General features: G+C 34.8%; 1 protein-coding gene across 2 annotated transcripts in view; it reads left to right on the top strand.

The window, feature by feature from the left end:
* FAR1 (fatty acyl-CoA reductase 1) overlaps window positions 1-17241 on the top strand; it is a 111561-nt gene extending 94320 nt beyond the window's left edge. For both annotated transcript variants that reach the window (XM_088017998.1, XM_028116768.2), the window contains exons 10-12: window positions 7127-7256; window positions 12390-12517; window positions 14049-17241. In XM_088017998.1, coding sequence (XP_087874124.1) covers window positions 7127-7256; window positions 12390-12517; window positions 14049-14211 — 421 coding nt within the window. In that variant the 3' untranslated portion in view covers window positions 14212-17241. The remainder of the gene's footprint in view (window positions 1-7126; window positions 7257-12389; window positions 12518-14048) is intronic.
* The last annotated feature ends 212 nt before the right edge of the window (window positions 17242-17453 follow it).

The following is a 17453-nucleotide window of genomic DNA, read 5'->3' as shown; positions in this document are numbered from 1 at the left end:
ATTAACTCTGTATTTGTTTATGCTTATGATAAGGCTTAATGGCCTTTTGTGAATGAGAAGACTCTTGAAATTAAGACTTTGTCAGAAAAGCAAAGGTAGTGTCATCACTTACTCTAATTTATTCTGAAGTTTGGATGATAAATTATTGTCATGTGCTGAATTCTAGGTCTAACTTTAGGTATTTTTTCTGAATAACAAATAACATTCAAAATGCTCTGATGCTTATTTTTCCTACAGGATATTATCTAAGTCATTCCTTCAAGATGAATCCTTTAAACCAAGTGGTCAGGCGCCCCAGTCTTAAGTTTTATTCCAACAACTTATTGCTTCATTATTGGAAGGGTGTCAGACATACAGTACCTGCATTATTGCTTGATCTTGCACTCAGGTTGACAGGTCAGGAACCGTGGTAAGAAGAATAGCAGTAAATACACCTATGTATTGGTAAGGTGGTGGAAGCTTGCTGGAGAGACAAAAAAGTCCGCTAGCATGAGCTTTACCTTTAGAATTACTAACCTGATTAATCACAATCACAATCAAGATGCTAGGACATTTCTTAGAAATTTAGAATATTTGGGGAGACTAATTGTGGATCTCATTCTTATTGGGCCATTGATCCTCCAAAATCCCATAATGGAGGAAATGTCCAGCATCAAGGTTGTCATTGTTATTATAAGCTGAAATTGAGCCCGTCTCTCCCCCTTAAAAACTTAGAGGTGAGTCTGTAAGGGATTATGGGTAAAATGTTTGCTATGAGTGGATTGTACAGTTTTATATGAAAAAACGTAGAATGCTTCTAAAAAATTAATGGCTTGAAATATCTCAGCTGCCCATTCAGCTTATAATATGGTAATTACAGTTTTTGACTAATTTTCCAGGTTGAAAATGTCATAGTTTAAAACAAAAGTTAACAAATGGGAAGTTTTCTATTTTCTTATGGTTGTTATATAGCCTTTCTTTCTTCTTTTCTTTCTTATTGAAACCCCACAAACTTTAAAGTCCTCCTACTGTCTTTACCAGAATTATAGCAAAATGTACCATAAATATATCTATTTTTTTTAACTACATTGGCGTTACAGTGGAGCCTTTGATTGGAGAGTTCAGGATTTGAGTATTAATGTATAAAGAAGATGCTGATTCCAGAACTTCCATCAACTGTTCAAAAAATAAAAGTGAGGTATCTGCCAGTTATAGTGTATCAGGATCTGAGTTTCTTGTAGGGATTTTCTGTGGATTCAGTTGTCCATTATGTTCCTAACCCAATGTGTTAAATATTGAAATATGTGAGAGGTGTCAAATTGAACAACTTTAGGACAGGTAAAGAAATACTTAATGGAAAAAAGATCCAAAATATATCAATTATTTTGAAGTTTTTTTAGAGTGGTCTATGAAATGCAGTATTTGTGATTGGCAGCATTCTTTCATGGCAAAAAAGCAAATGTAAATTCATGAGTGATGGCATTGCATGCTTTCCTGATATTAATAAGGTTATTGCATATTAGAGCAGAAAAGTCAAAACTAGATCAAAAAAGTAAAACAGGGTAAACATATCACAAAGCCTTATACAGAAAAGGGGACTTAGTAAACTTAAACAATGAATGAATAGCCAAAGTTTATTAAATAATTTATAGTAGGTGTTGCTGTATAACAAATCATCTCAAATTTAGTGGCTCTTAGAAAAGCAAAAGTTACTTTATTATTTCTTTCGTTTTATTGTTTCTCTCAGGATCAGGACTTCAGGAGGGAATCAGCTAGGCAGTTTTGGCTTGGGGGTCTTTGACATGATTGTCAGATGGAGCTGAAAGGGGGCCATGCAGTGGAAACACCTTGTGTCGCTGTCTCTTCATAAAGTGTCAGGATCTCTTCCTGTAGTCTCTTTTCAAGGACTAGTGGTAGCCTTAGGGGAAATGAACTGCTTACACGGTGACCGAAGGCTTCAAGAAGTCTTTCAGCAGGCAGGTGGAAGATGTGTGCATTTTCTGACCTACCCATAGAAATCATGCAGCACTACCTCATTCTTTCAGTCACACGTGAGTCACACAAGTCCTCCAAAATTCAAGGAAAGGGAATGTAGAGAATGTTCAAGATCATGTAAAATTTGAGCAAGTTAGTTGAAAGGTATTGTTGAAGCCATTTTGGAAAGTGCAATTGGCTATAGTCAGCCTTCTGGCCACAACAGTTCATGCTCCTCCCTCATGGGAAATACACTTACTTCTTCCCCCTACCAAGACCTTTCTGGCATCAGCTTGAAGCCACTGTTGGGTCAACTGAATGTGGTACAATTGTAGATAAGGCTCTTTAGGAGTGGTTTTGCAGGTGTAGTTCCTCAAGTATTGGTCTGAAAACCTGTGAATAAAAGTGCCAAGTTACCTGCTGCCCACACACAACGTGTAAGGGTGAGACAAGCATAGGAAAATGACTGGACAATTTTGTGCAGTCACTGATCTGTAACAGTTTTGAATTCCAGCTAGGTTATGTTTGATGGTTTCTTAATTAGGGTTCAGTCCTACTCTCTGGTTGTTCTTTTTTTTTTTTTTTTTTAATAAAGATTTTATTTATCTGACAGAGAGAGACACAGCGAGAGAAGGAACACAGAAGCAGGGGGAGTGGGAGAGGGAGAAGCAGGCTTCCTGCTGAGCAGGGAGCCCGATGCGGGGCTTGATGCGGGGCTTGATCCCAGGACCCTGGGGTCATGACCTGAGCCCAAGGTGGACGCTTAATGGCTGGCCTCCTCTCTGGTTGTTCTTTGAGGTTCTTGGTTCTGCCCTCTGAGTCATCCTTCTTTTTCATTAAAAAAAAAAAAAAAAAAAATGGCCTGGGTTTACAACTGAATCACCTTCTTACCCTACTTCTTGCCCATAAAATGTTGGGAGTGCCTAGGGCTGGGATCAGCAAACTTGTTCTGTAAAGGGCCATGTGCATTATTCAACTCTGCTGTTAAATGTAGCTTCCACCTTGCAACCGCTCAACTGTGCAGCCATAAGCAATATGTAAATGAGTAAGCATGGCTACATTCCAGTAAAACTTTATTTACAAAAAACGGGTGGCTTTGATCCCTAGGCTCTGGTCTGCTGACCCTTGATCCAGAGGCCTCTTTTCACTTTTTCTGTCCCTTTAAGTGTAAACTGATTAGATTCCTTTTAAAACTGCAGGTTTCCCGTATATCTCATTTTAAAACAATTGACTCCATTAGACCACAGCCATACGCACAGATCTCTTTGAAACATGCCTTTTTCTATCTTGGGTTCTATATGAGGTTGCTATGGAACAACACCCTTCAATCTTAGACCCTTGCCTCTTAGGTTCTGCCTCTTCAACAACAGTTTCTATGAGACATGTCTTTAAGCTTGGCATGAACCTTTTGTTTATCTGAAAGTTTCTATGAGGAACTATTTTAGATCTTTCTGAGGTCTTAACAAAGAATCTTACATCTGCATTCTGGACTTGAGCTATACTCAGAAGTCATTTCTTAAAGAATTCCTGGCTGACATTTTACTTTCCTTCCAAATTCTACTCAAATAGTTCATTTTTTTTAAAGATCATCTTTGTCCTCTCTTGAGGAAATCTTCTTGGCTAGATCATCAAGTTTATTAGGTAGAGTTTTTATTTTTCATTTTACCACAAGTGACAATTTAGTTCTAACTTCCAACAATATTTTTCTCACTTTCCTTCAAGCCCTCACAAGTACCTTCCTTAAAGCTCTCTTTAAAGTTTCCACTCACATTCTTTTCTTGGTCCTTCCAGGTTTCACCAGTGGTCTCCGCAAGGGCCTTCCAGATCTGTGTACTTGATCCTAAAGCCAATACTAGATGTTTTAGATGTTTATTATAGCAGCCTCTCATTTCCTGTACTGATATCTGTTCTGTGATCTGTGCTGCATGACATATCACTTCAAACTTAGAATCTTTTTTTTTTTAAGTTGTATAATTGACATCAAACTTCGTATCTTAGAACAACAATCACTTTACTTATCTTATGATTTCTGTGGGTCAGAAATTCTAGAAGGCTTTACCTGAGTGGTTTAAGCTCAGCATCTTCCAAGTGGATGCAGTCAGATGTGGACTGGAGCAGGTACACTGTGGGAGTAGGAAAGGAAGGGTACAGAGCAGCAAGAGTGGCTGGGCATCTTTCTCATGTCACGTAGTCTCAGAGCCTTTCTACACCATCTCCCTACATGCACTGATTTGGGCTTCCTTCAGCATAGCAGCCTTAGGGGTTGGACAGCATAAATGGTGACTGAAGTCTTCAAGCGTGAGTATTCCAGTGAGCAAGGTGAAAGCTGTATCACTTTTTCTTACCCACCCTTGGAGGTTATACAGTGTCATTTCCACCTCATTCTGTTGGTTGTAAGTTACCTTTTACCTCTTGATGGGAAGATAGGGTGATATTGTAGGTGAGCATGTAGGATAGAAAATATTGTAATCACCTTTGGAGTTCAAAGTCTGCTCCAAATAGGACACCTCAGGTAAGGAATCTTCTTAATTGAGGTTTGTCCTTTGCAAGGCTAAGTATGAGAACAGCAATGACCCTTGACCTTGGGGCTTACAGTCTAAAGGCAACAAGAGCCAGAGAGGTTTTTCCTTTAGGCAGTCTTATAAATGTTAAGTAGAGTCTTATTTATATTATTTAATTTGTTCAGATATTTACTGAATAAGGCACTGGGCTTTATGTCTCATACTGGGACCTTAATATAGTGCCTCCTTCTACATTAAAGTAATGTTAATCATGGCATTCGTGGTGTCCACTTGATTCATTTACGTTATTCTGTGTGTCAGCTAGATAAAAATCTAACTTACTGTGTTTCTCAACGTAATGATAAAAAGTACCGCTCAAACATGCCTCCTAAGGAATCCTGGGTGACAGTCACTGGGGACTAGGATGTATGGTGTTACTGCAAGTGGAGGCAGCATAAATCATTCACTCTCACTCTTGAAAGGCAGTAGATATTTCATCACTCTTAAAAATGACATTAGAAAAATGGTTCCATAGTCCGATTTTTTGGTTATTTAGCCTGACTCTCTCTAACTTCTGTGAATCTGATTTTTTTTTTATCTTTCTGGTTGTTAATGGAGGGTAGTTTCGGCCTCCATCAGGGAACGTTTAAAAGCATTTGGGGATGTTTTTAGGGGGAGGTTATGCTATTGGCATCTAATGGGTAGAGGCCAGGGATGCTGAACATCTACAGTGCACAGGACAGCCCCCCACCACAGAGAATTATTGGGCTCAGAATGTCTGTAGTGTTGAGGTTGAGAAATCCTGGGCTAGATCTTGCCCTACTCTAAAGGATTGTGATGATTTTTTTGCAGGTTGCCATAATAAAGGATAAATACATACTCAGAACATACATGGTGATGTAGTCTCAGGCATCTATCTGCTCATAGGGCATTTGAACCAAAGAGTGATTATGCAAAGTTTTAAAGTTTCTTTTTATCCCAATAGTATTCAATCCAGTACTTTTTATTGCTTGATAAATATTCCATGAACTTCACACGGAAGTGGCCTTTCAGATTTCTTTCTTCCCCTCCAATTTTTTACTGTATTTTTAAATGGCTGAATCAGTGATTGGTTGCAGGGTAATTCTGTCACTTGAGTGAATCTAAAGATAAGACTAGGTGACAATTGTCAGTGAAAAAGAAATCAGGAAGAAAAACTTGTTAAGATATATGTTGGAAAATGATGTTAAGCAAATATGTGTATGTGTGTAATTCAAGTGTACTATACTGGTTGTGATAGATATTGATTTAATTACAGACCTGTTATATCTTTTTTTTGTTTTTGTTATAGGAAAAAAATGGTCTAATCTCTTTTCTAAAAGGAGCATGTCTTGGTTTCCTCCCCGCTCCCCCCATGTGCTTTCTATCTGTCTGAACTCTTCCTGTCCAAATACAGCCTTCGATGCTCAGTAATTCTTTTCGTGTTTGATGGAAGTTTTATTTTGGGATTACTTTCTTGCATGAACTACAGTTTTCCTTTGCACAGTCCTTGTTGCCTCATTTTCTTGTAGTGTTCTGGATTCAAGGTTTCTTTCTAAACATATTGAATGTGTCCTTCAGAATTGTTTAGCTAATGTTACTGTTTTGACTTTTCCCCCATTTCTAATGTTCTAATTGTCTCCCATTTTTCCCCATTTCTAAAACCCCTGATTTGGGGACTTTCTAAACTATGTAAATGCTAATCCTTATTGTGGGAATATAAATAGAATTCTTTTAGAGTATTTCTTCACAAATTATTTTTCTGTTTATCAGAGGCCAGGGATTTTTGATGTGTGTTTTGTTTTCGAAAGTTCTTTCTTCCCTTTTCCTACTTATCATAGGTAATTAGATGTTACTGCTCTGGTTAGTGTTATGATATCAATGACTTACAGTGAGCCATGATATATAAAATGACAGATTTAAAGATTAAGGCCCTTCGTCCTTTTTAAAAAGGAACGAATAAAAAATATCAAACTTCCTTATTTCTATTCTATAAGGATGGATAATGGGGGTTTTGGGAATTTAAGTGTGTATCTTGAATTTCTATTTCAGAAAGTTTTCAGCATGAGTCATTGATTTCACAGCACATTCAGACAACCAAGAGTGGTACCTGTTTGTGTTAAAGAGAAAGTTACTTTAAAAATATATTTGGAGAGAGTTGATTAAATGGCAAACGAGTATTTCTGTATACTTTGCCTCCATGATGCTAAAGAGTTGAGATTATAACGTAACACCATATATTATGAGTTCACAGGAAATCTTAGTAATTGTAGCTGAACTAAAATGTGATTGAAGGAACAAAGAGCAAGGGAATACTAATTGAATCCATTTATTTGCTTAGGATTATAGTAGAAAATGTGACCTCAAAGTACTGTATTTCCTTTGAAAATTAATTTCGTATGTCAACAGAACTCTGTTTAGGCAGCATTAAATTCATTTGCTGCTGCTTAAAAATTTTTTCCATTTTGGATTTATAAGATGTTCTTCAAAGATACAGAAATATTCTTACTCTCTGGTGGTTTGGTACACTAAATGAATTACATATTATAATTTTACTGTTACTATCTCAGTGTAGAAACTGATACCCTGGGTGGTGATGAGATTTTTCCTAATATATGCAAATTATGAATCTGTCCATTTTTCTTACAATACAGGATGATGAAAACAATAACTCGTCTTCACAAAGCAATGGTGTTTCTTGAATATTTCACAAGTAATTCTTGGGTTTGGAATACTGACAATGTCAATATGTTGATGAATCAACTAAACCCTGAAGATAAAAAGGCAAGTATTTTCTGTTTTATATTAGAAAATATGTAGCATACTAATTGGAGAACCATTAGCAACCTGAGAAATAATTGGACATTTTCCACAATCAGTATGCAACAAGAAAGACATTTGACCTATTTATAGTGTCTCGTTAGAGCTTCAGTCGTAATTGTTGGTGGTAAAATTGCTCTATCTTAAAATTTATAGTGTAAGTATTTGAGAGCGGCAGAGATGCTTTCAAAGTATGATTGAAATGTTGATTCTTTTTTTCCCTTTAGTCAAATTCATAGAAAACTTGGATTTCTTTATGCATTTTTCCTTCACTTTGTTTTCTTTGAATTTCGAGAAAAAATCTTCTCTCTGAAATTGTTTTACTCATATATTCTTTAATTTCTTATCATTCCACATTTTGTCCTCTATTAGTTTGAAACTTAAACTCTTTATGTGTGTTTTTTTTTTTTTGAGGTTACCTTAGATATTTTAACATGCATACCTAACAAAGTCTAAATTAAGCAATTTCTATAGCCTCTTCCTTAATGATATTTAGGACCTTAAAGTGTTTAATATACATATTTATACATTACTTCAGTTCTCTATTTAAATCTTATAATTAGATATGATTTTGGTTAGTTTTATTTAGATTTAACCAATACTTATCAGTGTCTTTACTATTAGATCTTCTCTTTAGGGTCATTTTCTTTCAGCTTGAAATCTATCCAGAATATGATTTAGTAGGGTGTCTGTTAGTAGTGAACTCTCAGTGTTTGATTGTCTGACGTGTCTTTATTTCACTCTTGTTTCTGTAACATGATTTTGGCACATTAAAGATAACTTTCTCTTTTGTATTCCTTTAATATTTGGCTTATGTTATTGCTGTTGAAAAAACCAGTCTCATTTGCTCTTGCATTATGGGTCAACTCTTATTCTTGTCTCTTTTTCAGAGTTTTTCTTTGGTATTGTGCAGTTTCACTGTGAATATGTCTGGGTGTGTATATATATATATATATATATTTTTTTTTTTAATTTATCCTGTTTCACAGTGGGCTTCCTGGATCTGAAGTCAAATTATTATTATTTATTCACATATGGCCTCTTCACCATTCTCTTGTCTTCTTGTGAAATTTTAATGAATTTTAGATCATTCTCACCTCCAGGTCTTTTAACTTTTATTTCACATTTTGTGTCTCGTTGTTTCTGGCCTGAGAGCTAATAATTAAAGTTCTGTGGTAGTCTTTCATCTGTGCCTAAGCCACCCCATTGAATTTTGGGTTTCAGGTATTTTCACTTTTAGAAGTTTGGTGTATTTTTCAAATCTTACAGACATTTCTTAAATCTTTAGAATTTTTTTTCTTGACACATGGTAGACATAATTGTTTTAAATTCTGTTTCTGCTAATTCAGACTTCTAAAGGTTGTGCAGCTTAGCATCAGCCACTTCATCTGTCTTTTAAGCTAGCTCTCATTCATGGCACCTTGTTTCTTGTTTCTTATTGTTTGACTGTAAATTCATGTTCCTTGAGGATTTCTGTGGGAATTTTTTGAAGCCTGTGTTGAAATTGCAGTTTCCCAATAAGGATTCGCCCTTCTGCCAGTAGCCTAGTGAGTGTTAGCATTAACTAGCCAGGTGACATTAAGATGTCAGGACCCACTTTGAAATATCTGATGAAGTTTTTAGCACAACTCAGGTAAATATGGGCCTTCAGTAGTCTGGTTCATGATTACAGTTTCTCAAAGGCGATTTTTTTTTTCCCATCTTCCCAGTCGCAGCTTCCTTTCTCTTTCCACTTCTTTCCTTAAAAATTTTAATGTTTTATTTAATATATCCAAAATAATATATAATTTAAACAAAAATTTAAAAATTACTTAAAATTTAAAGAACTATTTAAAGGATATTATACTTTCAATTTTTTTTATACTGAGCCTTTCAAACCCAGTGTGCATTTTACACTCTCCAGCACATCTCAGTTCAGACCAGTCACTTTCAAGTTCCCAAAGATGGGTGTGGCTTGTGGTGGCTACCATACTAGATAATGCAGATCTAGTCCCATTGTACTGGTTGTGCATGACAAAAGCATCAAGAGTGCAGGTTTTCTGCCCACTTCTGTGTGTGGTGGGTTTACTTTTTTTTTTTCACCTTTGCTCTGAGGCTACAGCTTTTGGAATTTTTATCTTTTTGAAGAAATATTCCATAAGACTCCTTAACTTATGGGGCCGGAGGCTTTATAAGCCAGTCTTCCTCCTTGCCTACGGCCTTCAAAGCAGAAGGTATAAGTACCAGGGTCCTGCAAATAATCTCAGGAGATTTGTGGCTTCTGCTGATTCCTTATTTTCTCCCTTCCCATCTTCCCTCTCCCCATCCCAGTGTACAACACATGCTACCCAGTGGATTATCAGAAAGTGAGCACCCCGGTGAAAAAATAGAACATTATCCACAGAAGATCCCCTCACGCCCCCTCCCAATCACTATCTCCCAAAAGTAACAACTATCTCAGATGCTAACACTAAATGGTAGTTATACCCATTGTTGACTGTATACAAATGGTATCATAATACAGTATTTTTTCCTTTTTTTGTTGATATTTGAGTTATTTCCAGTTTTTGGCTATTAGGAATAATTTTTTGAACCATGTGCACACATTTGTATAGGATCTATACCTAGAAGTAGAATAGTAGCTAAGTCAAAGGGTATTTGTATGTTCAATGTAATTGATAATGCTTAACAGTTTTCCACAGTAGTTGCACCAATTTATATTCCAAGTGGTAGTTCATGAGAGTTCCTGTTAATCCATGTCCTCCGAACAGTTAGCCTTTTCATTTTAATTTTTAATTTTAGCCACCTTGTTGGGTGTATAGTGGTATGTCAATGTAATGTTAATATGCATTTCATATTACGTAAAAAGTTTGTGTAGAAATGGCAGAAATTGCCAATAATCCTATTGCAAATGGGCTAGAGATGAGGAGTTTACAGAAAATAAATGCAAATGATTCTTAACCATTTGAAAAGATACTCGTCCTCACTCATAAAAATGGAAATGTAAATTGAAACTAGACTGAGATAATTACTACTTAACAGTTTGCAAAGATGCAAACTTTGCCAGCATACCCTTTTGGTAAGGCCCTGGCCAGTGGGAGCTCTCATACATTGTTAAGAGAAAGGTATATCTTTCTCTGACCTTGTATTTTCAACTTTTCTGTATCCTTATCTTTTAGATAATTCTCTTCTAAGCAGCATATAGGTTTTTTTTCAGTCTGATAATTTTGGACCCTTATTTGGAAGACTTAATCCATAATGTAATTTCTGATAATACTTGATTTAAATCTAACTCTTAGTGTTCCTGTTTGTCTAACTTGTTTTAAGTTCTTTTTTTTTTTTTTTGCTTTCTTTGAGGTTATTTTTTACAATTTTCTATTTTCCCATCTGTATCAGTTACATAGAAATATACTAGTTGTATTGGTAGGTTACTCTAGAGATTACAGCATCCTTCCGTACTTTATCAAGGGCTAATATAATATTGGTACTTCTGCCCTTTCTTGGATAATGCAAGGACCGATACGTATTTTAATTCTGCGTGTGCATTATAGGTCTTACAATCATTATTCTTACTGCAGTCTGTGCAGTAAGTATTCACATAGATTTACCAGCATAATTGCTCTTCATTTCTTCTTCCATCTCCAGACTTCAATCTGGAATCATGTTCATTCTGCTTAAAAAAATACCCTTTAGTGTACTTCCTCTGGTGTGAGTCATCTGCTGATGTCACATCATCCCGGTTTTTATTCTTCTGGAAACATCTTTGTCAAAGATGTTTATACTGGTATAGAATTGTATGTTAACAGTTTTCTTTGAGCCCTGGAAGACATCCTCGCATAGTTTTTTGGCTTCCATTGCTTTTGAGAAGTCTCTGTCAGTTTAATACTTGTGCCTTTGGAGGTAATCCATAACACCTTTTTCTGCTGTCTTTGAAATTTTCATCTTTGATTTTCAACAGTTTTACTCTCATGTGCTCAGATACATGTGTATATGTGGTGTATGTGTATTTTGAGTCTTCGACTTATGTACTGTCATTTTGGGGAAATTTCCAGCTGTTGTCTTCTCAGATAGTGCTTCTGTTCCACTCTTTCACTTTTCCTGTGGGGATCCAGTTACACATATGTAATGACTTCTCATAGTATCTCCTATCTAAAGTCGAGTCTCCATTTTAGTGCAATGTTACTTTAATGGTTTATTTATGTAGCTCTTTTGGTCTACAACTTGGTATTTTCAGATAAGTGATGGTAAATACTGAATAAATTGTTTATCACTCCAAAAAAATAATCTGTTTCTGTATGGAGAAACACTGAGCAGTGCATAGCCCTCTGATTTTGCCATAACGTAACACTTTTATAAAATTTTCTTTTCTAGATTTGTCCATCCTTTTCATCAAATGGCCTCCTTACTGTTCCCTAAACTCCTAAGCCAGCTTTCACAACATATTCTTTCTCTTGATGTCATCACTGTTCTATAGGAAAAGTAATCTGTGTGGTATGCAGATGTTCAAGAAGAGATACTGTAGATAGAAACTGGAAATAAATGTATTAGTACATGTATAAAGTGGTGAGGAATACATAGATTATTTGGACAATGGAATTTTATCTTTTTATTTTTTAATGGTACAGGCTTCTTTTCTTCTTACACTTCATATACTTCTCTTTAAATGCTGGCATGAGTTTTCAGGTTATCTTCTGAAATGTTTCTGTGTTTAGTGGAAGGTATAAAATAGGAATAAGAATTTCTTTGTGAATGGCAGGAAGATTTTAAAAGTTAATATTATAAACATTTTGTAGTCTTGTCATGTGCAGTTAGCCTTTAAAAAAGTATGAATTTTGGGGGCACTTGGGTGGCTCAGTTGCTTAAGCTTCTGACTTGATTTCAGCCTAGGTCATGATCTCATGGGTCCTGAGATCAAGCCCTATGTCGGGGCTCTGTGCTCAGCGTGTAGTCTACTTGGGTTCTCTCTTTCTCTGCCCCTCTCCCTGTGCGCTCTCTCTGTCTCTCTCTCTCTAAAATAGATAAGTAAATCTTTAAAACAATTTTAGAAAGTGTGAATTTTTGACTAGCTATGAAAAAAATTATTCAAGAGTGTAACCGATAGATTTTTTGTTTCTGTAGACCTTTAATATTGATGTACGGCAGTTACATTGGGCAGAATATATAGAGAACTACTGCATGGGAACTAAGAAATATGTATTGAATGAAGAAATGTCCGGGCTCCCTGCAGCTAGAAAACATCTGAACAAGTAAGTTTTTTACATTGGCTTGATTTCATCTTGTCTTCCTTATGAAACATTACACAATTTTTTTTTGTTTTTTTTTGGTAAGCTGGTATATTGAATGAAAGATACTGCTAGTGTAATATATTGCATTTAGGAAAAGTGCTTACCTTTGGACTGAAACTTTGGAAGTTTTAATTTAGTCTATGATTGTTGAAACTTACTATCAATTTATACTGTTCCTTAGCCCTAATTTCAGGTGGGAATTTAGTTTTGAAAATCACTATTATCTTTTCTTATATTACTGAAGAAGTAAAGATTTCAGAAAATAAAAATGTAAACTAGAGGTAATTTTAAAAAATAAACAAGGTAATATATTTGAAGGGTTTGTTTGTTTGTTTGTTTGTTTTTTGCCCTAGTCAAATACATCTTTGGCAGGGGAAAAGAGAAAATAATACATCATTCAGCATAGAATGTTATAATTATTTCCTTAGTCTCATTATAAACGTAATATATACTTACTGTTTTAAAAAACCTCAGACAGCACAGGAAAAATCATTGTTATCCCATTATTCAGAGATGCAGTTAATTTCAGTAGTAACCTCTTTCATTTGTAGTGTTTTTATAATAAATTTTTATAACAGTTTTTAAGACCGTCACATCATTCTTCTTATACCTCCAACTTGTGTGAGGCTTTTGCAGGGCAACTAGTTGTATAGTTGAGGAAAGTGAAGCTTAGGGAAGTTGTGTTTGCACAGGTCATATGTATTAGGTGACAAAGGAAACTAGAATACTTACCTTTAACTCCTAATTCAAAGGTCTTTTGGTTTTTTATATCGTTTGTATATTATAGTCCTATCTTGGACTGCCTATTGAAGTTAATGGAATTTATGTAGCGTTGTTACATATCTGAATGTTTGTATTCTTTTCTAACACCATTAAAATTATAAAAAACATCTTGAAACATGAGCACAGTGACATTAATATTACTCTTTGAGAATGGGAGGGTCCTCCTATATAGACTAGTGCCATGTTTCATTCACAGATGAAGATTTGTCCAATTGGCTTTTGATCATGTGACTGTCACCTATAACTAAAGAAGTTCACTTGTCTGACAACTTGCTAAAGAAGTTGCTAAAGATGTTAAAACATGTTTATTTTGTCTAGAAGGTGATGTATATAATGAGCAAACCTTTTTAGATTAGATAGGAAGCTCCAGAAGTACAAGGGGCATGTCTGTTTTACCTACAATATACTTAGTACTGGTCGCACAGAAAGATGCTCAGTAATACTGGTTGAATGAATAAATTTGCATCCCAAATATACTGTTACAAAAAACCTTTGTGTTATTCATTGTTAATAGAGATTGTGCGTTGTTTGATGGACTGCATGGTCAGGTCTGACTTTTGCTAACTTTCTAACTTAAGGGCTTCTAGTTAATTTTTAAATAGGTTTCAAATTAATAATGGATTTGAAAACTGAGCATCGATTATCTGCCATCCAGCAATATTTTATTCTAGAAAGCATTGTCTGATATGTCTCTTGATTTGCTTTCCAGGTTGAGGAACATACGATACGGTTTCAATACTATCCTGGTGATCCTGATTTGGCGCATTTTTATTGCAAGATCACAAATGGCAAGAAACATCTGGTACTTTGTGGTTAGTCTGTGTTACAAGTTTCTGTCGTACTTCCGAGCATCCAGCACTATGAGATACTGAAGACAAGAATTTAGCATTAGAACATCTATGCATATGGTGGTCTAAATGCACAAAATGTAAAATGTACTTAAGTCATCTCACCTTTTGTCAAGACATTAAACCATCTTAGATCAGAGTGTGGAGTAAAGTATGGTACATTTTATGTAACATTTTAATGTTTATGCTTATAAAAATCTAGTGAACACACTGTGGTTATGCCAGCTCAAATCTACAATAGCCACCAAAACCATGACTTAACATTTTGATCCCTGGGGACAAGGGGTGGGGTGAGGGTAGCAGTGGGGAAATAGGAACCCTGACCAGTATAACTGTGCAATTCTGGAACATATTAATTAAAATATGCCTTAACATTTAGTGATTTCTAACTCTAATATATAGTGCAGTGGAAAGCATTTATTTGGACAGGAATGCTTAGCTAAGTTGGTAGATATTTCATTCTTCAGTGTTTGATTTTTTTCATTGGTTGTAGTGGGTTTTAGTTTTGTTAAAACTGTAGCCAAACTTATTTTCACGTCATTCTGTAAGTTATTGAGTGGTCTCCAATATGAAAGACATGTTCTCAATTTCCTTTCTCTGATTAGTGGTCTGATGCACATCATTTTTGTATAAGCAATAAGTTGCTTCCATAATCAGAAGGCTGTATGTTATTCTAAAGACCCTACTGGATCTAAATAGGTTTGAGAATCCATATCAACATACGCTCTGTATTTTTTGAAGGAAAATGAGAATGAATTCCATAAGACTATTACGATCAAAAAGAATAGGAATACATTTTTCTTGTTCACATTATGACCAAATAAAAATTAGCCCTGTGAAATTTTGTTCATGTTTTGAAGTTGGAGGATTTCTTGAGACTTTGGCAAAGGGGGGGTGCAGGTGGGGAGGGAGTCACTATATTTGTGCTCTCTTCCCTTTATACATTTTATTAACAGGACTTCTAAAAGGCTTGTACAGTCTTTCCAATGAAAAATGAAAGTGCTTTATTATGGAAGAATGTATTTGCAGGTAGTCATAATAAGAAGAAAATGTTCTCACATGTGTGTAAACACATACTAAACTTTTGACCTTGAGAGCTGAATTCCTTCAAGAAAAATAAAATAGTGCATAAAATAGCATGTATAAAATTAAATAAAGGACTTTATTTACATACCACATTACTTAAGGTAGCAAACTGTTGAATGAGTTTCAAGATAACATTTATTTTTTCTGCATGTAGTTTTAGCTTTGAAAGAAATGCATTATAGAAACAAGTAATAGCAAGAAAATTAATGTATATTTTAATGATACATTATTATTCCCTTTAAACCTTAATAGTAGTTAACTGTCCTTACTGTTTTAACATACATTTGGTTTGACAGATTGATCAGCATAACTCTTCTAATTTAGCTGATCAAGTTGTACTATATTTAAATCATCAACAGTATATCTTGAATGTGTTTAATGAGGTCAGTTCACAATACAAAAAGCTACATAGAACTTTACATCTTAATTTTCTCTGTCAATTTAAATGCAATGTGTAAGAAGTTTATTTTGTTATTGTGAAAAAAACTAAATGTAAAGGAAACCACTTTCTTCCATGCAGGTGCGTTATCTTGAAAAGGAAAAATGCTTCCATGTTGAAGCCAGATTTTCTGTAGTAAAACTTTTAAACATTATTTTAAAATAAATAAATATATATATACACACACACACACACACACACACACACACACATATATATATATATATATATATATTTTCTTTGAAATGATACTAAGTCTCTGGTCTAGGACCGTACCTTGTGTAAGGTGTGAGAGACCATGACAGTGTCTGAAAATGGAATAAATGATGATGCCTTTAATTTAAAGTGGCCCACTGATTAACTCTGGATGCTCTCTACATCGAGTACTCCATCTCTCCAAATACATTTCCATAATTTGTTGAAAACAGGCTAACATTTGTATGATGTTTATACTTCTGCTGAATATACTTAAATCAGATGAATTGTCTTTGTATCTTGCAGAAGAATCAGGTACAACTTTGCCAGGCATGTGAAGTACAGAGGGGGGTATGTCTTCTGACCTATGTCATTGTTCTTGTAATTCAATGTAAAGAAATGCTAGCTGGGACAGGTGCTGAGGCCACTGCATTAATGTTGTGTGTTTGTTTAGAATTCTGTTTTCAGAAGAAACTAATGAATAAATTAATATGTGATTTTAGAACTTAGTTCTAAAATTAATATGAAGAGTATATAGGTTGTTAATCCCCACCAACGAGACTTTAAGCTTAACTCAAAGATTTTGGAACTCATTTTTTTTTGTGTCATTTGCTAGACATGGTTTTTAGTTATGTTTGATTTTATTTTCTACATGAACTCAGTTTTTAACATGATAACCTAATTAAATTTAATATTTCATTTAATTCATTTGCTAAAGCCATACAGTAAAACATTTGGTTTTTTTTCCCCACTATTCACTCTTGATTCTATGCTTTTGTCAATTGTGACATCATTTGTGGCTATATTGCAGTTTGACTTGGCAACATTGATATGTTTTAAAGCTCAACAAAGAAGCATGGCAATACGCTCTTTGACTAAAGAATGGTATAAACATGGTATAAAAATGGTAATAAAGCTTGGAAGCAGGGAGGAAAAAAATCTTATTTCTCCCCTTTTTTTGTGTGTGTCTGTAGGAACTGGTTCAGGGTTTTTTGCTTTTTGTTTTAAATGTAAATTGATAATCTTTTATAAGAAGTAAATAGAAGCATTATTGGGTGCCTTTGTTTGTAAACCAAAAAGTAATAAATGAATCCCTATATTTCCATTATAGTATTTATTGTATTTTTACAATAATTATCCTGAAAACTATATTGAAAATATTGCCTGTCAGATAATGTGGTTAGAATTACAGGAAGCAGGCCTCACGTATACTACTTACCTTTTTTAGGTACACTTATTACCTCTTGTATCCTAATGTTATTTGAGTTTCTTACAAGCGTTTTAGGGGAAGCATATGGGCAGGATGAATACCTTTCATTAAAGTATTATTTTTACGTATTGTCTGGAATGAGGTCGTTTTTCTGTTTTCTAAAAACAGTACCAGGAAAATGCCAGGGTCTCATTTAGGCTCCAGCTACTCTCCTCCGCATTGAATGATAACCATTTTAATTTATAGGTACACTTGTAGTAGTTTATCTGTTGAGTAAGGAGGAGGGAATCACTCACTAGTGATAGAGATTAACTATAAAAAAAGAAGGTATTGGGC

Source organism: Eumetopias jubatus, unplaced genomic scaffold, assembly GCF_037043125.1.
Source record: "Eumetopias jubatus isolate StellerSeaLion01/CBP00866 unplaced genomic scaffold, mEumJub1_p1.0 scaffold_13, whole genome shotgun sequence".
Lineage (NCBI taxonomy): Eukaryota > Metazoa > Chordata > Mammalia > Carnivora > Otariidae > Eumetopias > Eumetopias jubatus.
The sequence above is the reverse complement of the archived record's forward strand: the minus strand, read 5'-3'. Positions and strand labels throughout refer to the sequence as shown.